General features: G+C 43.7%; 1 protein-coding gene across 2 annotated transcripts in view; it reads right to left on the bottom strand.

Annotated features, from left to right (window-relative positions):
• Nucleotides 1–8,284: 8,284 nt before the first annotated feature.
• Nucleotides 8,285–22,512, bottom strand: part of LOC125635441 (E3 ISG15--protein ligase HERC5) — a 44,859-nt gene continuing 30,631 nt past the window's right edge. For both annotated transcript variants that reach the window (XM_048847142.2, XM_075127519.1), the window contains exons 17-23: nt 19,536–19,679; nt 17,707–17,873; nt 15,174–15,240; nt 14,874–14,956; nt 13,800–13,983; nt 12,293–12,392; nt 8,285–10,454 (exon numbers count right to left, since the gene is read on the bottom strand). In XM_048847142.2, the coding sequence (XP_048703099.2) occupies nt 10,240–10,454; nt 12,293–12,392; nt 13,800–13,983; nt 14,874–14,956; nt 15,174–15,240; nt 17,707–17,873; nt 19,536–19,679 (960 nt within the window). In that variant the 3' untranslated portion in view covers nt 8,285–10,239. The remainder of the gene's footprint in view (nt 10,455–12,292; nt 12,393–13,799; nt 13,984–14,873; nt 14,957–15,173; nt 15,241–17,706; nt 17,874–19,535; nt 19,680–22,512) is intronic.

Below are 22,512 nucleotides of genomic sequence, written 5' to 3'. Positions count from 1 at the left end.
AGACTCCCAGCTTCCTTTTCGAAAAAGCAGGTTTCTCTAGCTCTGGGGCTTTCTGAGAAAAGCTTGAGAGAGTGACGTGAATGCACCCTAAAGACTCAAAACCTGAAGAAAAATTATCCAAACGGCGTCTCCAACTCAAGGAATATTTCCAACACACCTCTGAACAACATACTAACCCACAGAGACCTCCCTACCAACACTACAAAAAGAAGGATTCTAGGTGGACTCCTCCTGAAGGTCGAAACAACAGACTGGACTTCTACATAGACTGCTTCCGCCAATGTGCATGGGCTGAAATTGTGGAAAAGCAGCATCACTTGCCCCATAACCTCAGCCGTGCGGAACACAATGCCATCCACAGCCTCAGAAACAACTCTGACATCATAATCAAAAAGGCTGACAAAGGAGGTGCTGTCGTCATCATGAATAGGTCGGAATATGAACAAGAGGCTGCTCAGCAGCTCTCCAACACCACTTTCTACAAGCCATTACCCTCTGATCCCACTGAGGGTTACCAAAAGAAACTACACCATTTGCTCAAGAAACTCCCTGAAAAAGCACAAGAACAAATCCGCACAGACACACCCCTGGAACCCCGACCTGGGGTATTCTATCTGCTACCCAAGATCCATAAACCTGGAAATCCTGGACACCCCATCATCACAGGCATTGGCACCCTGACAGCAGAATTGTCTGGCTATGTAGACTCCCTCCTCAGGCCCTACGCTACCAGCACTCCCAGCTATCTTCGAGACACCACCGACTTCCTGAGGAAACTACAGTCCATCGGTGATCTTCCTGAAAACACCATCCTGGCCACTATGGATGTAGAAGCCCTCTACACCAACATTCCACACAAAGATGGACTACAAGCCGTCAGGAACAGTATCCCTGATAATGTCACGGCAAACCTGGTGGCTGAACTTTGTCCTCACCCATAACTATTTCACATTTGGGGATAATGTATACCTTCAAATCAGCGGCACTGCTATGGGTACCCACATGGCCCCACAGTATGGCTGACATTTTATGGCTGACATTTTATGGCAGCCTAGGGGCTGCTCTAACCAACGCTGGGTTCAGATTAACCCTGAGATGCAGGGAGCTGTCCCCTCTGCTGTGCCACACAGAAACTCAGTGCAGCAGAGAATTTGGGCCCCTACGTTTCCAACATTCTCTGTCCACTCTTGTTAAAATTTATATTATCTCTTGTGTCTGATGGCTTATTTTCTGATGTTTTTTTTTTTAATTTGTATTTCTTTATTTAGCCTCTAATCCTGGGAATTATTTCCCCTTACAGTGTCTTAACACATAAGTGCACAGGTCTTTTCTCATCCATATTGTCCCTGCATTGTCTCAGAAGAAATAAAACAAGCCTTATATTAATATTGGAACAGAAATGTTTTAGACCTGAAATGAAGGCAGATTAAAAACTTCTATTAAAGGTCTGGTAGATGGTCCTTGGCAGATATGTGCTGATGTATCTAGTCCCTGGAGGGATCTGTCCGTCAGCCAGCAAGCGACTCAAAGTAAGAATGACTCACAAAGGCAGAACTCTTGGTCTAATGGGAGAAGATGCCGTCTGACATAAGCCAGACATTATTCACCCGTCATCCATAAACATGCATGAGAGCTATCTTTTGGGGGAGTAGTAACCCTGAGCTGACCATAAAAGTCTCTTTGTCACTGGAGGGAATGAACCCATGTATGTTTTTTTTCTGTATTCCTTCCATGGTATAGCTACCTCCTGGACCAAGAGTGACGGGCTATCATGCCTGTATCCCATACAGGAACTCCACAGTAAGGCCGAAGTTATGCCAACCATACTGCAGGTGCAGTTGTGTATACAAGTGGTCCAGTGGCTCTCCGCCAGCCCTTGCCAGCCTTTCCTCCAGAACATCCATTCCCCACCCTTGGCTAAACCTCTTCACAGAGCACATCTCACACCCTTTGGCTTATCTTGACCTAGAAGCTCCAAGGAGATTTTGTTCTAAAAGGATGCCTGACAAAATCAGCTATTCTTCACTGCAAACAGCGTTAGGGCTTCTTTAAATGTGATAATCAGACATTTAGACAGGAGGAAGCATCTCAGAAAACACTTTCTAATGTGAGTTTCATACACTTTCTCTGGCCAACACAGACTCTTTTGAATTAATGTCTTAAAATAGGTTCAGCTCCTGTGGATTTTTGTTTGTTTGTTTTGGGTAATGTACCAGGAGCTGTAATGTAGACACAACTTGATGCCCAAAGTACTGTTTGTGAGGGAGTTTATTTTTCTAAGATCAGGGCTTATTTGAGAATGAATTAAAAATAGCCTTGCAAGTTACTCCAGGCTCTCTCTCTCATGCACCATATGAGATAGAGGAAATTCCTGCAGGCTGCAGATAAACCTATAATCATTTAATCTGCAATGGGTTACTGTGAAATCCAGACAGAAACCATCTTTCTTATAGCTGCACAGTACTTACAGTCACTCAGAATTTCCAAGCCCTAGTGTAGAATCATAAAGTATAACAGGAAAGTAACAAGTAGATGAGCGGTAGGCTGGCTTGGGGTAGTGCTTTGAGCCGCCATGCAGGAAAGCTGAGTGGGAGTCCCAGCTCGGTTAGGATTTGGGAATACTATATGGCAGAACGTTCATCCCAATTAAATCTCATCACTACAATGAAAGAAAAGGCAGTGCATAAAAGTGGCACAGGGTCCTGCCAGTTTCATCACACACTTCCACTTTACCCCCTGCAACACCATGGCAACCTATCTCCTCTAGGAATGACAGAGTCAGGGATTTCAGCTGCTGCTGCTCTCTGAAACTCCTGTAGCGGGGATGTGTGGGAGGAGGCATCACAACATAGGGCACTTTCTCTGCTTTGGCCTACAGTTTTAGGAGGAAGGAGCAGGATGCCAAAGAGAGTAGCCAGACCTGCCCGTCCCACAGAGAAGTTTCTGGAGGCATGTGTGGAGCTGGTGCTCCCGCGGTGACCCTACTCAGATCCAAGAGTTTAGTTTCCTCTGCACCGACAGAAGCAAAGGGAGTGTGGGGCCAGCCCTCTACAGGAATCACCTCACTTCTCACTGAAACGCAGCCGCCTCTGGCGCGAAACATAGGGCTTGTCACACAGCAGCAACACCACAGTTTAGGACTGGAAGTGAAGAATACTGTATATAACGTTTGTCCTAGATTTACAAATCAGCATAAAGCAAATATCTCCCCACACAGCAACATACTTGACCTGGCTTACTAATGTAATAGGAAATTGGATCAGGAACATAATTATGTTGCACATGATAAACTTGAACACTCTTAGGGTATGTCTACACTACGGAATAAGGTCGAATTTATAGAAGTCGGTTTTTTAGAAATCTGTTTTATAAATTTGAGTGTGTGTGTCCCCACAGAAAATGCTCTAAGTGCATTAAGTGCATTAACTCGGCGGAGCGCTTCCACAGTACCGAGGCAAGCGTCGACTTCCGGAGCGTTGCACTGTGGGTAGCTATCCCACAGTTCCCGCAGTCTCCGCTGCCCATTGTAATTCTGGGTTGAGATCCCAATGCCTGATGGGGCTAAAACATTGTCGCGGGTGGTTCTGGGTACGTGTCGTCAGGTCCCCGTTCCCTCCCTCCCTCCGTGAAAGCAAGGGCAGACAATCATTTCGCGCCTTTTTTCCTGAGTTACCTGTGCAGACGCCATACCACAGCAAGCATGGAGCCCGCTCAGGTAACCGTCACCCTATGTCTCCTGGGTGCTGGCAGACGCGGTACGGCTTTGCTGCACAGTAGCAGCAACCCCTTACCTTCTGGCAGCAGACGGTGCAATACGACTGGTAGTCGTCCTTATCGTGTCCGAGGTGCTCCTGGCCGCGTCGGCTGGGAGCGCCTGGGCAGACATGGGCGCAGGGACTAAATTTGGAGTGACTTGACCAGGTCATTCTCTTTAGTCCTGCAGTCAGTCCTATTGAACCGTCTTATGGTGAGCGGGCAGGCGATACGGACTGCTAGCAGTCGTACTGTACCATCTTCTGCCAGGCAGGCAAGAGATGAGGATTGCTAGCAGTCGTATTGCACCATCTTCTGCCAGGCAGGCAAGAGATGGGGATGGCTAGCAGTCGTACTGTACCATCTTCTGCCGAGCAGCCATGAGATGTGGATGGCATGCAGTCCTTCTGCACCGTCTGCTGCCAGCCAAAGATGTAAAAGATAGATGGAGTGGGTCAAAACAAGAAATAGACCAGATTTGTTTTGTACTCATTTGCCTCCTCCCCTGTCTAGGGGACTCATTCCTCTAGGTCACACTGCAGTCACTCACAGAGAAGGTGCAGCGAGGTAAATCTAGCCATGTATCAATCAGAGGCCAGGCTAACCTCCTTGTTCCAATAACAACGATAACTTAGGTGCACCATTTCTTATTGGAACCCTCCGTGCAGTCCTGCCTGAAATACTCCTTGATGTACAGGCACCCCCTTTGTTGATTTTAGCTCCCTGAAGCCAACCCTGTAAGCCGTGTCGTCAGTCGCCCCTCCCTCCGTCAGAGCAACGGCAGACAATCGTTCCGCGCCTTTTTTCTGTGCGGACGCCATACCACGGCAAGCATGGAGCCCGCTCAGCTCACTTTGGCAATTAGGAGCACATTAACCACCACACGCATTATTCAGCAGTATATGCAGCACCAGAACATGGCAACACGATACCGGGCGAGGAGGCGACGTCAGCGCGGTCCCGTGAGTGATCAGGACATGGACACAGATTTCTCTGAAAGCATGGGCCCTGACAATGCATGCATCATGGAATCATAGAATATCAGGGATGGAAGGGACCTCAGGAGGTCATCTAGTCCAACCCCCTGCTCAAAGCAGGACCAATCCCCAGTTTTTGCCCCAGTTCCCTAAACGGCCCCCTCAAGGATTGAACTCACAACCCTGGGTTTAGCAGGCCAATGCTCAAACCACTGAGCTATCATGGTGCTAATGGGGCAGGTTCATGCTGTGGAACGCCGATTCTGGGCTCGGGAAACAAGCACAGACTGGTGGGACCGCATAGTGTTGCAGGTCTGGGACGATTCCCAGTGGCTACGAAACTTTCGCATGCGTAAGGGCACTTTCATGGAACTTTGTGACTTGCTTTCCCCTGCCCTGAAGCGCATGAATACCAAGATGAGAGCAGCCCTCACAGTTGAGAAGCGAGTGGCGATAGCCCTGTGGAAGCTTGCAACGCCAGACAGCTACCGGTCAGTTGGGAATCAATTTGGAGTGGGCAAATCTACTGTGGGGGCTGCTGTGATGCAAGTAGCCCACGCAATCAAAGATCTGCTGATATCAAGGATAGTGACCCTGGGAAATGTGCAGGTCATAGTGGATGGCTTTGCTGCAATGGGATTCCCTAACTGTGGTGGGGCTATAGACGGAACCCATATCCCTATCTTGGCACCGGAGCACCAAGCCGCCGAGTACATAAACCGCAAGGGGTACTTTTCGATAGTGCTGCAAGCTCTGGTGGATCACAAGGGACGTTTCACCAACATCAACGTGGGATGGCCGGGAAAGGTGCATGATGCTCGCATCTTCAGGAACTCTGGTCTGTTTCAAAAGCTGCAGGAAGGGACTTTATTCCCAGACCAGAAAATAACTGTTGGGGATGTTGAAATGCCTATATGTATCCTTGGGGACCCAGCCTACCCCTTAATGCCATGGCTCATGAAGCCATACACAGGCAGCCTGGACAGTGGTCAGGAGCTGTTCAACTACAGGCTGAGCAAGTGCAGAATGGTGGTAGAATGTGCATTTGGATGTTTAAAGGCGCGCTGGCGCAGTTTACTGACTCACTTAGACCTCAGCGAAACCAATATTCCCACTGTTATTACTGCTTGCTGTGTGCTCCACAATATCTGTGAGAGTAAGGGGGAGACGTTTATGGCGGGGTGGGAGGTTGAGGCAAATCGCCTGGCTGCTGGTTATGCGCAGCCAGACACCAGGGCGGTTAGAAGAGCACAGGAGGGCGCGGTACGCATCAGAGAAGCTTTGAAAAACAGTTTTATGACTGGCCAGGCTACGGTGTGAAAGTTCTGTTTGTTTCTCCTTGATTAACCCCCCCCGCCCCTTGGTTCACTCTACTTCCCTGTAAGCTAACCACCCTCCCCTCCTCCCTTTAATCATTGCTTGCAGAGCCAATAAAGTCATTGTTGCTTCACATTCATGCATTCGTTATTCATTCATCACACAAATAGGGGGATGACTACCAAGGTATCCCAGGAGGGGTGGTGGAGGAGGGAAGGAAAATGCCACACAGCACTTTAAGCACAGCACTTTAAAAGTTTACAACTTTAAAATTTATTGAATGACAGCCTTCTTTTTTTTGGGCAATCCTCTGTGGTGGAGTGGCTGGTTGGCCGGAGGCCCCCCCACCGCGTTCTTGGGCGTCTGGGTGTGGAGGCTATGGAACTTGGGGAGGAGGGCGGTTGGTTACAGAGGGGCTGCAGTGGCAGTCTGTGCTCCAGCTGCCTTTGCTGCAGCTCAACCATACACTGGAGCATACTGGTTTGGTCCTGCAGCAGCCTCAGCATTGAATCCTGCCTCCTCTCATCACGCTGCCGCCACATTTGAGCTTCAGCCCTGTCTTCAGCCCGCCACTTACTCTCTTCAGCCCTCCACCTCTCCTCCCGGTCATTTTGTGCTTTCCTGCACTCTGACATTATTTGCCTCCACGCATTCGTCTGTGCTCTGTCAGTGTGGGAGGACAGCATGAGCTCGGAGAACATTTCATTGCGAGTGCGTTTTTTTTTCTTTCTAAGCTTCACTAGCCTCTGGGAAGGAGAAGATCCTGTGATCATTGAAACACATGCAGCTGGTGGAGAAAAAAAAAGGGACAGCGGTATTTAAAAAGACACATTTTATAAAACAGTCGCTACACTCTTTCAGGGTAAACCTTGCTGTTAACATTACATACATAGCACATGTGCTTTCGTTACAAGGTCGCATTTTGCCTCCTCCCACCGCGTGAACGGATTTTGGTTGAATGCCAGCAAACATACACTGCAATGCTTTGTTCTACAGTGATTCCCCAGTACGTGTTGCTGGCCTGGAGTGGTAAAGTGTCCTACCATGAAGGACGAAATAAGGCTGCCCTCCCCAGAAACCTTTTGCAAAGGCAGAACCGCAAATGCCAGGGCAAAGTAATCCTTTCACATGCTTGCTTTTAAACCATGTATAGCATTTTAAAAGGTACACTCACCAGAGGTCCCTTCTCCGCCTGCTGAGTCCAGGAGGCAGCCTTGGGTGCGTTCGGGGGGTACTGGCTCCAGGTCTAGGGTGAGAAACAGTTCCTGGCTGTCGGGAAAACCGGTTTCTCCGCTTGCTTGCTGTGAGCTATCTACAACCTCCTCATCATCATCTTCTTCGTCCCCAAAACCTACTTCCGTATTGCCTCCATCTCCATTGAAGGAGTCAAACAACACGGCTGGGGTAGTGGTGGCTGAACCCCCTAAAATGGCATGCAGCTCATCATAGAAGCGGCATGTTTGGGGCTCTGACCCAGAGCGGCTGTTCGCCTCTCTGGTTTTCTGGTAGGCTTGCCTCAGCTCCTTCAGTTTCACGCGGCACTGCTTCGGGTCCCTGTTATGGCCTCTGTCCTTCATGCCCTGGGAGATTTTCAGAAAGGTTTTGGCATTTCGAAAACTGGAACGGAGTTCTGATAGCACGGATTCCTCTCCCCAAACAGCGATCAGATCCCGTACCTCCCGTTCGGTCCATGCTGGAGCTCTTTTGCGATTCTGGGACTCCATCATGGTCACCTGTGCTGATGAGCTCTGCATGGTCACCTGCAGCTTGCCACGCTGGCCAAACAGGAAATGAGATTCAAAAGTTCGCGGTTCTTTTCCTGTCTACCTGGCCAGTGCATCTGAGTTGAGAGTGCTGTCCAGAGCGGTCAGAATGGAGCACTCTGGGATAGCTCCCGGAGGCCAATACCATCGAATTGTGTCCACAGTACCCCAAATTCGAGCCGGCAATGTCGATTTAAGCGCTAATCCACTTGTCAGGGGTGGAGTAAGGAAATCGATTTTAAGAGCCCTTTAAGTCGAAATAAAGGGCTTCATTGTGTGGACGGGTGCAGGTTTAAATCGATTTAACGCTGCTAAATTCGACCTAAAGTCCTAGTGTAGACCAGGGCTTAGCTCAGCCTTCACTTCCTACTGTGCCCGCTTCTGAAAATTTGCTTTACGAAGAGAGAGAACCAAGGAAACACAACAGTACACAAGCAGTTGTAGAACAAAGAAAAACACTGTCAGCTGTACATATGAAAGGCTATCCTCATTTATTTCAACACAACATTTGGCAAAAGGGCCAGTAAAACACTTTCTTACACATGAAACTTGCTTTAGGTACCTGCCCACTGACATATTCAACAATGTATAACAAACATACGGTACTCAGGGTAAGCAATGAGCACAGTTGTCGGACAATGAAAAAGATGCAATATTTATATGCTTTTTACAAGAAAAACCACAGAAAAATACAAAAAGTATAGTCTGCAGTGTTTACAACCTTGCATAGTATTATCAGTGTTGGGCCTTAATTCTGCAAAGTACAGCCAGCTCCCAGGGCCCACCAGGAAGCCTGCATAGGTGCAGGGATCCATGCACATGGAGTTGCTTGCATAATTGGACCCAAAGAGTTTAACTTATGGTAGCAGTGACATTTATTTAAAAAAACATTGTGCTTTTGAAAATGAAATCTATTTGCTTAGGACTCCACACACCCCCTTTAAAAATTACGTACAGTGAAAATAAGAAGTTCACAGCATGTTGGGAATGCAAAGCCCTTGCATTAATGCTTTAAAAATACAGCTTTTAGCAAAGCCTGGAAATGACTGACAGAATATAAAATATTTGCCATGCTGAGTCCTGATCCTGAAACCTCTTACTTGGAGGAGTCAAAGACAGTGCTTGTGAGAGTATGGACTGCTCAGTCCAATACAAATTTGCAGGTTCAGGCCCCCTTAGGTATTGGGTAAGGCTAGAGAACTCATCACTAATATTTCTGATCAGTGGAAATTTCATCATCCTCTCCCTTTGGCATTACTACTATTAAGAATGCATTGACAGCATGCTTGGTTCTATACAAAATACAAAGTATTGAGAATCTATGCCCCAAAGAGCTTACAGACAAATCCAAAAAAGACACAGTGAAGACAGGATGCATTGGGAAACCTATAGGAGAAGTGTTAATTGTTATTTGTTAATATTACAGTTGTTGACTTGCTTCTTGAGGTCACCCTGTGAACACAATTCAGGCTTCTGCTGCTGGCAAAGATAGTGACTTATTTTGCTGAGTAATCAGGTCCATGTCAAATAAGAGCACTGTAGAGTTACAGAGTCATTACTGTCTTTACCAACCCCTCCTCCCAGCATCCAATTAACCTCTTGCTCGCTGAATGTGTCAGTGTGCTGGAGACTTTCCAAGTGGCTGCAGGGAGTCAGTTGCCCATCTCCCATTAAACACCCAACTCCCAATTAATTCTATCTCCCATATGCTCCTTTGAAAACCCCAGCCAGAAACATCTGTGAAGCAGCAAGTTTCTTTTAAATGGTGGGAATGTAGGAAGCATGAGAGTTAAGACCGGGAGGGTGATTTTGCCTAACACAGCAGTCTGGTAGGTAGCACTGAAGTTAAAAGTACCTATTATATACATTGTCAACCTATTTTATATACCATTAATAATTAATTACGTGTTCTTTTGATACATATTAAGGCTGGGATTTGCAATGGAACCTAAGAGACTCATTCACCCAAATCCAAATGAAATTCAAGGAGAATTGGGCATTTAAATCCACTAGGTACCTTTGAAATTCCTATGTACTATATATACACCTGTCATATCACAAAATCAATCTCTCTCTCTCTCTCTATATATATATATATTCATATACACACACACTTTATATCCAATGTAAGAGATTATGCAGGGAAAAAGTCATTTAACCAATAATACATTTTCGTTTAGTCAATATTGCACTTGGTTAGTTAGTTCACTGACTTTTTACAAACCTGTTCTACAATCTTAGGTACTTCAACAAAGGTGGTGATTCTCAGGCCTGCAGTCAAAGTGCAATCCCAATGGATGAATGAATCTGAATGTTTTTAAGGTGCAGTGCAAATAAAAGACAGGATTTGGTGGCATCTCCTCCAACAATAGAATACTATTGCAAGTAAGACATGAAAAATGTTTTTTTAAATTGCTCTTGGCCACAATTTATGATAGGTTAAATTTTTCATAAAACTCTAAGGCATTCAGGAACTTTTCCCGAAAAATCTCTTTATTGCTGTATCTTGGGAGCGCCAAGATGTGATAGCAGGTATTGGCAACAGGATGGAAAAGGTCCGGGTTTTCTTTTTTAAAGTCTGCAATAGTGAATTGAAAATGTCTCATCCCTTCGGCAGGGATTCGATCCGTTCCTGTCAGAAAAGCTGAGGGGAGAAAAAAAAAGTCAATAAGATGCAGACAGAAAACACACTAAGATAACATTATTGGAGGACAAATGGGGTGGCGGGGGCAGAGAATCACAAAGTAAATATATAGGTAATTGTACAAGCTACTTGTTTTGTGTTTTGCACTTAGTGTACTTGAATATTTTGAATCCTTTTACTTGCTGACTTATAATGAGAATGATCCCTTCTTTTCTTTTTTAATTAAAAATATTTTTTAATTTAGAAAGGCGAGGCTAGGCTTTCTGTGTTTAAAAACTATGAACCTGATCCAGCAACCTTCTTGGATAAAGCTGGGACTACTTGTGTCAGTAAGGAACACTCACATAATTAAGAACTCCACTTAGGCCCCGACCAAGTCATCTCTTTTGTGCCCCCTCCTTCTGATCTGTGCCACAATTTCACCTCAAAATTTATAAAATTAAATACAAAAAGACACACAGGAATTTGGGGGGGGGGGAGGGCATACTCAATGCTATCTTTGGTTATCTTGCACTAAGTTACTATGGCAATAGATGTCTTGAAATACCTTGGAGAGAGAGATTAATAAGTAGATGTAGCAGAATTTCTGTCCTGTGGGGAATTGCTGATATTTTGACATTTGTTGTCATCCCAAATCAGGAAAAAAAATCCAAATTTCAATTTTTTTCATGGACTGGAAAGGTCATAAACATTTCAATTAGGAAATGTCTAAACATTTTGTTCAACATTTTCAATCAAAATTAAATGTTTCAGGACTCCCAAATTTGAAACATTTCATTTTGGTTTGGTGAACCAAATTAAAAAGTTTCATTTTGACTTGGTTCAACATTAATCTGGGGCCTTCCTTAAATGTCACAGCGTCTCATGGGAGTTGTAGTGCTGGTGCCTAATGCCCCAATTTTCCTGTATGGATGGGGCTTCCTGGCTGGATTGCATCTCCCATGATGCATCACAGTCTCCCTGCTGGTTGAACCATTATGGTGCATCATGGGAAATGCAGTCCAGCCAGGGAGCACTTGCCCATAAAAGAAAATGGGGGCATGGGGCAACTGAACTACAAATTCCATAATGCTCTAGGGCTGCTCAGGTGAGCATAGATTAATGCTGAACTGACCTGAAACTAAACATTTTGATTCATTTAAAAAAATCAAAATGTTCAATTTGGGGCTACCTGACCCAAAACATTTTGTTTTGATTTTCTTGGAAAATCAAAGAGTGTCAGCAAAATGTAAGTTTTGCCTGTAGAAATGGCATTTTCTGTTAGAAAAAATATTGTGACAGAAATCTGCACCCCAGCTCTACTAATAATCAATCAATATAATCAAAGAGGGAGATGGGGGAAAAGGCAGAAGTCTTGACTCCTCGTCCTCTGCTCTAACCACTACCACATACTTCTAAAATATTTCCAGCAGATGAAGAATTAAGAAGTAGATATTCTTCCATTTAATCAAACTAAATACTCTCATGAGGTAATTGCTGTGAAGCTAATCAAATACCTCCGGCCTCAGCTGCATGCTGATTCATGACCCATCACCTCCACTTGCTCTATATTAGCCTTAGGTGGAATAAAGTTAGGATACCTAGGGATGTTCAGAATAAATGAAGTACAGAAGAATCATTGCTAAGTCAGATGCACTGGGGCAGAGTCTAAGAGTGAGACCTAAAGGAACAGAACTAAAATTTGGCAGAGAAGGCTCTGGCATGGAAATGATGAAAACAAGGCCAAATACAGTAAAAAGCAATTTAAAGCAAAATTATTTTACAACCAAAATGTTTTTTTTGTGTTTTAAATAGAGAGAGAATATTTAGTGCATTATTTAAAGTGCCTGTTTTATTACCAAGAAAATTCTTCTTCTTTTCTTCTGGGAGTTCATGAAACACAGCCCAAAAATTCTTGATGGTTTGATCAGACTTTTCATAATCTGTGTACTTTGTATTCTGTCAAAGAGAATAAAAATAGCCCTGCCCCATTAGTCTAGAAATATAAGACCGGAAGGCACCTTGCTAAGTATTATCTAAACCATCCCATTATCTAGACTCATTTGTCTAACCTGTTGTTAAAATCCTTCAATTATGGACATAACACAAGATGCCTAGGTAATTTGTTACAGTGCTTAACTACCCTGACAGGAAGTTTTTCCTAATGTCTAACTTAATTTTCCCCTGCTGCAGTTTAAGACCATTACTTCTTGTCCTGTCCTCAGTGGTTAAGAAAAACAATGCATCACTCTCCTTTTTGTAACAGCATTTACATAGTTGAAGACTGTTATGTCCTCCATCAGTCTTTTCGTCTCCAGATTAAATAAACCCAGTTTTTTTAAGTCTTTCCTCATAGGTCATGTTTTGTTGCTCTTCTCTGGACTTTCTCCAATTTGTCCACATCTTTCCTGAAGTGTGGTGCCCACTGCCCAGAACTGGACAAAATACTCCAGTTGAGGCCTTCTCAGTGCTGACTAGAGTGGAAGAACTACTTCTCATGGCATGCTTACAACACTCCTACTGATACATCCCAGAATGATTATCACTTTTTTTGCAACAGTGGTACATTGTTGACTCATTGAGTTTCATCCTATTTATTTCAGATTTTTAAACACCCCTGTACTAACGCAGAAGTTCAGGGCACTCTAATCAAGGGTCTGCCTCAACCAGCTATAGAGAAAGGAGTATAGTACATGGATTTCAGATCTGGGAATGGATTTCTAACATGCCCACTTTGCAGCTTGAAGGTGGTGGGAGGGAAGGATTCAGGTCAGATCCGGGGTATTGCTTTAGGCCCATCTCTAATTCTTCTCTTGTTTGTTGTTTTTTTTATCTTAAGAAGTGGTACCAGGAAAACCAAAGGGGTGTCTTTCATATGGGGCAAATTTCCAACAAGGGTGTAATGGGTGGAGCTCTGAAAATTGTAATTAGTATTTGTATTACAGTAATGCCTAGCGACCCCTGCCATAACTGGGGCCCCATGGTGCTAGATGCTGTACATACGCATAGTCAGCAAAGGCACCACTCCTACTGTTTTGAGTGCCCAAAGCATGCTTGGTGCGGTACTCTGCAGCATGGACCTCCAGATCATGTTTCTTTGGCTACAGAGCACTAAAAATGAGACAACAGCACAACCCAAAAGAATTTAAAGGAATATCAACCTGTTTAGCCCCAAAATGACTAGTAGCCACTAGGAACAATTAATTGGGTCACTGGTGTGAGCCTAAGTGAAAAGCCCCTCATCTCTTACCAGGCCCCTGAACACCTATTCTCTCATTCATGGGATATGTACTCGACAAAAGAACAAAGACAGGGAACCTATATTCAGCAAGTGAAGCAGGTGCATGCTCTGCTGGACTGCATTACCTCTTCCAGCAGCTTCCAGTCATATTTTGTATGTCCACGGAAAACAGTAAGGAACTCGATAGGAAGGAAGAGCTTCCACTTTTTAGCTGGACAGCCTCTTAAAAACCCATTCCTGAAATCCTCAAATGGCTTCTTTACCGATTCATTGAACACATAATTCACGTATGCATTGACGTATTCTTTCCTGCAAAGATATCAACCGAATGCTGTAGATTTCTTGCTTTTAGTGAAACAGACTGAGGGACAACTTTAAAGGGGAAACCTACAATAGTTCATTCCTGAATATGGCCTTAATCCAACACATGCAAGAAACATTGTGCACATGCGTAGCCATCCCACTGAGTTCAATAGGATTACTTATGTACATAAACAAACACGAATGGCCACTACAAATGACTGTCAATTCAGTCACCCCCATGAATGCATTTTCTGTGCTATTTTTATACATTATAAGGTCATTCTTATTAATTGTTTATATTGTAGTAGTAGCCAAGGGTCCCAGAGTAAGACATGGCAGGTATTCTTTATTTTGTGCTGCATGCACATTTATGAACACAGACCCCTGGTCCATATTCTGCTCTGTTTTACAGTGGAATAAATCCAGAGTAACACCCATTGAAGTCAACAGAATTATTCTGGATTTACATAGGTTTAACTCAGTTTGATTCTTCTTTTTATTTGTGATAGGAATGATTCACTGGAATTGTAGTTCTATATCATCTACCCATTTTAAATATTATATATAGGGCTTAAATAGGGCTTTCAGATTCAGAGATTTTAAGCCCAGCCGGGACCATTTCTGAGCTTCTGCATAACACAGACCAAAGACTATCATCTCCCAGTTACCCCTGTGTTGAGGTTATCCCTGATACACTGTAAGGTTAATGAACTTTTACTTCCAACTATCCTTCTGTCCTATGTAACAAACAATTTGCTCGAAAGAAAAATCTTACAGTTTAAAATCAAATTTTATATATATATATATAAATCGATACCTCTTCCAGGACAGAAACTAAAACACTAGATGCTTAAAGAAAAGTGTGTGTGTGTATAGAGAAAGAGAGAGAAAACTACCTGTTATGCTTTGTGATTGGAATGTCTGCACCATTTTCTTTAAGTTCGATGGAAACTATAGATCCTCCTTGTTCCTTCATTATCTACAACAGTCAAAGGCAAAGTAAAAAATTGAATGCTGGTTTACTCATACCATTCTTATTCTTTATACTGAGCCTGATACTGCAAACACTTATGAAGGTGAGGGCTTAACTTATATGATCAGTTGTGCTGATTTCAACAGGACTACTCATAAATCAAGTTACTCTGTGTATAAGTGTTTGCAGAGCTGGGCCCGTAAGTAGGATGATAATGGCTTACTGTGAAATCCATCATCATGTTCTCAAGGATGTCATCATAGTCTTCATCCAGCATTTCTTGAAGATTCCTGTCAGACAAGAAGCAATATGGAAATAGACTCTAAATAATTTTGTTAACGCAAATTAGCAAAATATTTTCTATTTCAGTACATATACACATTTTTTGTCTTACATCTTATCTAGCACCATTCATTCCGAATGACCCACAAATTGGTCTACAACTGGTCTATAAACTTCAGGTCTGATCCAGCAATGAGCTTCATGTGGCCTGAGCAGAGCCCCCCTGACTTTCAAGGAATTCCATGCAGACGTATGGGTCAGCTTGCACCCAGGTCATTGTAGGACTGGAGCCTCGGACCCCCGTCCTACAGTTATATATGTGAATAACCTTACACACATGAATAGTCCCACTGACAGTTACTCACATATGTAAGTGTGTGCAGAATCAAGGCCTGAGGCTGCTATGTTTACTGAGTCAAGACAATTCCATCATGGACCATGGGGATTATAGATAAGAACAATTTTGTCGTGCACAGCAGCACCACACAGCAATTTAAGACAGGAAGTGAAGATTTTTTGGTAATTTGGTTCACTGATGTTATTCATAGTTTGTTCTTTTAATTTTTGTGTGAAGCACTTAGTTGCCATGGTGATAAGTGCTGTGCAAGTTAGTGAAATAAGAAGTGAAACAGCAGGGGGAGGAGGTTGGGTAGGCAGAATGCAAGTAACCAAGTTGGAACTTGTCCAAGACACTGAAGGAAATAGACATGCTATTAAAAAACAAACAAAATAAATTGCCATGCAGTCTTTGTGATCCTGGTCTCTTACTTCTCAGCCAGAATGAGCACCACAGTATCCCCATCTTGATGATAGGACATTGGTTCAAAATTGAATCAAAGAGAATAACACTATCTACTGAATCACCACCACCATTTCCTGCTGTACATATCTGAAATCTCGTATTCAAAACCTAATGCAACCAAAGCTTAGTTTTTCAGATCTGACATGATCACAGCATGGAGAAATAATTCTGTTATACTAAACATTTAAGTTGGTTAAAATGGAATCACAACAGAAATTTATAACCCACCAATCAGGAGACTATTAAATAAGATGCAGCTTTGTTTCAGCCAGGTCTAAATTATAGCCAACAACATTCTTAGGGCTTGTCTACACTTGCAAGTTTTGTCGCCAAAAACTGCCTTTTGGCAACAAAACAGCAAGAGCGTACACACTACAATGGGACTTTTGTCGTGAAAAGCACCCAGTTTTGGTGACAAAAAACTTCCACCCCAATGAGAGACTTGTCTTTCCCCCTTCCTTTATTGTCCACAAAGAGCCAGTGTAGACACTGCTGACTGTTTTGTCGACAGAACTGGCTTCCGCCAGTATCCCACAATGCCTGCCCTGATTGCTCTGCTCAGTGTTTTGATCTCTGCTTCCCTGCAGCCATGTGCCCCTCCCCTTTCAAAGCTCCGGGAAGTATCTGTGTGCTGCTCCGTTTGGGAAACAAAGAAAGAGCAAATCATTGGAATGCTCCTGTTCTGCCCTGCGCTAGAAACATAGCGGCAGGCAGACTGCTGCTGTGGGGGAGGGGGCCAGACTGCTGCGCTGTTTTGTCATTCATGTCACTGTGGAGAGCTCCCAGAGCTACTCACGATGCTGCTCTCGGCAGCTGAGGGGGCTGTGGGAGAACCCAGAGAGAATCCCAAGGTATGCAGCGATCAGCTCTTTCTTCCCACAACACTGCACTGTGGGATACATACCCACAGTGCATTGCTCACCCTGTCGATGATGGTCTCCCCAGTGTGGACATGATCTGTCAACAGAGGGAGCAAGTGTGAACACCCTGTGGCGATTTTTTTGTTTTGTTGACTTTTGGGTGTCGACATAAGTTTTGTCAACAAAACTTGGTAGTGTAGACAAGCCCTTAACTTGTCCGTTTGCAGGGGTGCAATTCAACCTCCTGCTTGTCCAATGCCTGGCCCCACTGAAGACAAAGGGAGTTTCACTGTGGACTTCAGTGGGCGCAGAGTTTCACCCTTAGGGTGTGTCTACACTGAAATCGAAGGAGTGACTGCAGCACATGTGGACATACCGAGCTATCCGCAATCTAATTAGCGTGAATATCAATACCAGTGAAGCCACGGCAGCGCGGGCATCAGTATCAACTATACAAGCCCGCCCAGGACTCTGAGTACTGAGCCAGTCAGCTAGCCCACACTGCTGCAGCTTCACTGCTAGTGGTACTCATGCTAACTCGATTAAAGCTAGCTCAGGTTTGTATACACGTGCTGCAATCCACTTGCAGGGCAGACGTACCCTGAGTGTCTCATCTCTGGAGCATGTCCCTGTCCTAGTATTATCATATCAAAAGCAGTATGGTATTATAAGTTCATTGAAGGCATGCACTTGAATAACTGTATTTAGCTCTGTTTTTAGTGGTTTCTATGCACACCACAAAGTAGGAGACCCTCCCCCCCCCCCACATACTTTTATTTAATGGCACAAAGCTTGGGAAATTGTTTTCATACCTCCCTTCTGTAGGAGACAGCTCTTTTAAGTCTTCTAGAGTGGGTGGAATATCCAGCAACTTTTTGTACAGAGCTAGAGGGAAATGAAAGGGAGCGATCTTCATGTTATACAGTGCCATTCCAAACAGAGTGCCAATCAGGAAAAAGGTGTCTTCGCTTCCTGGTACCTAGTTTGTGTGTTTAAAAAACAAAACAAAACCCTTATTACTGACTTTTATTATGGTGGGGAGGGAGTGTGTCTAGTGGCTAGAGGGAGGGGACTGGGTGTCTGGATTCGTGAATTGTATTCATCGTTCTGCTGCTGAGTGCCTGGGCAAGTCACTGACACTCTCTTATAGTTATGTCTAACCTGCAGTTGGGAGGTGTGATTGCAGCATATGTAGATACACCTGAGCGAACCTTGATCTCGCAATAGCAGTGAAGTTGCAGCAGCACAGATGACACTCACTCAAGTATATGCCCAGGGTCCTGGGCAGACAGGGCTAGTCCGTGCCACTGTAGCTTCGCTGCGATTGTTACTTGAGCTAACTTCAAAAGTATCTCATGTTTGTCTATGTGTCCTACAATCACACCTCCTGATTGCAGTGAACATACCCTATGCGTAAATAAAGAAGTAACTGCATACATACAGAACCCTATGCCTGTTATTTAAAGGAGCAAGCATTTCTGAGGCCCAAAATATGAACTGGAAACTCCTTTAACTGAGAATCTGGTTGTTGGTGGGACTCCAGGATTTCCCCTAATGGAGGCTGAGCTTGCTCAGTGGAATCCAAGCACTGCCCACAGGGAGATATGCAGCATTTCTAAGTCTGTTTCTCACAGAAGACATGACCCAGATGGCGAGCCAGTTCATAAAAACATGAAGGGGTGACAGTCATATGGGGAAATACCAGCTAAAAGGAGGTTTTTTTTTTTAAGGTGAGGTTAAAAAATAGTATCATCTTAAAAAGAAAAGGAGTACTTGTGGCACCTTAGAGACTAACCAATTTATTTGAGCATGAGCTTTCGTGAGCTACAGCTCACTTCATCAGATGTATACCGTGGAAACTGCAGCAGACTTTATATACACACAGAGAATATGAAACAATACCTCCTCCCACCCCACTGTCCTGCTGGTAATAGCTTATCTAAAGTGATCAACAGGTGGGCCATTTCCAGCACAAATCCAGGTTTTCTCACCCTCCACCCCCCCCGCACAAATTCACTCTCCTGCTGGTGCTAGCCCATCCAAAGTGACAACTCTTTACATAATCAAGTCGGGCTATTTCCTGCATAGATCCAGGTTTTCTCACATCCCCCCCACCCCCATACACACACAAACTCACTCTCCTGCTGGTAATAGCTCATCTAAACTGACCACTCTCCAAGTTTAAATCCAAGTTAAACCAGAACATCTGGGGGGGGGGGGGTAGGAAAAAACAAGAGGAAACAGGCTACCTTGCATAATGACTTAGCCACTCCCAGTCTCTATTTAAGCCTAAATTAATAGTATCCAATTTGCAAATGAATTCCAATTCAGCAGTTTCTCGCTGGAGTCTGGTGAGAAAACCTGGATTTGTGCTGGAAATGGCCCACCTGTTGATCACTTTAGATAAGCTATTACCAGCAGGACAGTGGGGTGGGAGGAGGTATTGTTTCATATTCTCTGTGTGTATATAAAGTCTGCTGCAGTTTCCACGGTATACATCTGATGAAGTGAGCTGTAGCTCACGAAAGCTCATGCTCAAATAAATTGGTTAGTCTCTAAGGTGCCACAAGTACTCCTTTTCTTTTTGCGAATACAGACTAACACGGCTGTTCCTCTGAAAAGTATCATCTTAATAACTCACCTGAGAGGGGAACCAAATCAGCTTGGAGTCCTCCAAACTTCTGAATATCTGTGCTTCTGGACAACACAGTTCCCTTGTAATGATAGTGAAGAACTCCTGGGACAACCCTCCATCATCAATACCTTGTTCTCCAACGAACTGCACCTGAACAGTCCAAAAAGACCCCAAGAAAATCACTGTTCTTGTGTCCATACTGAAATGATCACTTGCACAACTCCTCCCAGCACTAGGCAGTTACTTGGGCCCTGAAATCTGCAGAGAGCTCGATGTAGGTGCAAGGGACTGTCAATGCATATGAAATTGCAAGGTTGGGGCCCTCGTTTGCAGAGGTGGCAATAACAGATTGAATACCCATAACTGCAGTGGCTGTTCAGCATGAAACACTTCCGTGTGTTTACCCTTGAATGATCATCATCTGTTATACTGGACAGGAGATGGAGTTAGAAGGAGGAAAAGTTATAAGTGATACCACAGTGTTGTCAGCTGTCATAATTTTATTTCGAGTCTTGTGCTAGTTGGTATTTTTCTGAAAGCCCCAGCTCTTGGAGTCATGTGCATATGTGAAAAAACATTTTGAAAAAAATGTCTAGCCTTTGTAGTTGCAGAAGCAAGCTTGAAAACATGAACGCAGGTTCCTAAAACCAGAAAGCAAATAAAAAGAATCCAAAATGTATTATTTTTAAAGATCTTATGCATTTTAAGACAGTTTTATAATTTTTGGGGCCTGACTAGTGATTTTTTTGAATGCTTGAAGTTGGCAGTACTGGTACCATAATCTGACAAATTAGATCCTTATCCTTAAATCCAAGGCACTAATTCTTCCCCTGCCCAGTTTTCACAGGTTCCTTTGCTTCACCAATATTTGCTCTCAGTGCTGTTGAAAGATGCCAGCTAGACAGCTATTGACACCCCCTTTAATGATGATAAGCCACACGTGAATGTTATATGCATGAGGGGTGAAATCCTGACCCCAAAGAAATTAGTGACAACACTCCCATTGATTTCAATGGGGACAAAATTTCACCCCTAGGATATATATCACTGTTGGTCTGAAACCTGTGCAGTTATTTACAGCAGGGCCAAGTGGGGGGTGGAAAAGGCTATCATTCTGACTTGGTAATGTTCTACACTCCCTTTGCCCCGATGTAAATGGCTACACAAGGGGCAAATTTGCACTGTGGCTTTATGCACCATGCCTGCTGTGTGAATAAGTAGGAGACTACTATTTCCAAGGCTGTCTTTTGAGATGGCTCAGTGGGAGAAGAGAACGGAAAGGTGACACTGGCCTTTTGATAACAATACATTCACTTACCGAAAACACTACTGGTAGTTTTTTACATTGGAATAAGCACAGAAGCTTGAGCTTAAACCTTATTTTATAAACAGCATAGCACCATCTAGTGGAAATCAGTTGGTATTACCCAATTTTAATTCCAAATAATAGCCATATCTGCATTAAAAAAACCTCTGATATTTGTTATATATAACACACACATGCACACACAATGCCATTAAAATAAAATTATATGTATTTACTGTTCTGCATCATTTGTATACTGGTTCTCAGAAAACTCTATACTCCCCAAATGTGGATTGCTGTATATAGCTGTAATTCCTTCTTGCCATTCTAGCGACAATAATAAATCACATGATCTTTTGGGTCATGGTTTCTGATAATCTCAGAACCCCTGGATAGAAATAAATTATCCAGGTAGGAGTTTCCTGAACAGCTAAGCCTGACTGTTGTGTAAATAAATGTAATACTTTGTTAATTTAAAATGAGTGTTAGACATGCTTATGAAAAAAAAATTATAGCATGTATAGTAGTCACATAGGCCTCAACTTGTAAAGTATAAAAGAATCCAAGGAAATGTCCTCTTGCACGTCTGTAATAAATTCAGGCTCCCACTCCCATTATTCTGTGCTCTCTCATGCCTGATACAGGGTCTCTCTCTCTCTCAAGTCTTCTCTTGTGGTATGCTTTCTTTGAAGTGCTCTTTCATTCTATTCCCCAATGCATTTTCAACTTCTCCAATATACTTCTCTACTCCTCCAATCTCTCCCATACGTTCCCTTCCCCTCTTTGCTCCTCCACTTCACCTCCCAGTTGTGTTTTGCTGCTCCATCCCTGTCGTATCATAGCAGCAGTAAATAGCATCTACAAAATCCAGTAGCCGTGTCCACATTTGGAACACATGTGGCTTCCATGTGCTTCAGTTACCTTTTGTATGATTACTGAAATATTTGATAGAGTGCCCTCTTCTGGTGGGGCAGCTCTGCGACATCAAACATCAAAGCAAGTGCTGCATTATCTGGGGCATTTGCCGACCCAGTTTGGGGAGTTCAGATTTTTTCTGTATGTCAGCAGGTATTCAGGTCAAAATGCGGGCTATGGGGAAGCTCACTTGCCAAAATGTAATAATTTTTGTCTCATTATTTTTATGACACTGAATGACATTAGGTACTAAGTATTTGGTATTTTTGTTTCTTTTTCTTTCTTTCTTTTTTTAACTGGGTTTAAAACACCCTAGATTCTCTTTTCCCAGTTTCCCACTGGAACCATTTTTTCCTGAGCAAGTTATAAATCTCTGAAAACAAAGATTTAGAGCAGTCAAGCTGTAATATGTTGAACAAGCAAGATTTCAAAAGAAATTCCAATGTCCCACTGAAATCAACTCAACAAATTCTTTCCTCATCAGTGAGATTAAAAATAAAAATAGACTAAAAATTAACTCCCCACAAGGAAGTATTGCTGACCCTCCACACGAGTACAATTTGTCAACTCCGGGGGAGCGTATGTCTGGGAATGGTCCAACAACTTTTCCTAGAGGTGCACAAACAGCTATAGCCTCAGCTTGTCGCCATGGTTGACCTGCTCAGGGAAGTGCTTCGAATGAGATTAAGTATCAGGGGGTGGCCGTGTTAGTCTGTATCCACAAAAACAACGAGGAGTCTGGTGGCACCTTCAAACAGATTT

The sequence above is a fragment of the Caretta caretta genome, chromosome 4 (genome assembly GCF_965140235.1).
Source record: "Caretta caretta isolate rCarCar2 chromosome 4, rCarCar1.hap1, whole genome shotgun sequence".
Lineage (NCBI taxonomy): Eukaryota > Metazoa > Chordata > Testudines > Cheloniidae > Caretta > Caretta caretta.
Note: the sequence above shows the minus strand (reverse complement) of the source record. Positions and strands in the feature narration are given on the sequence as shown.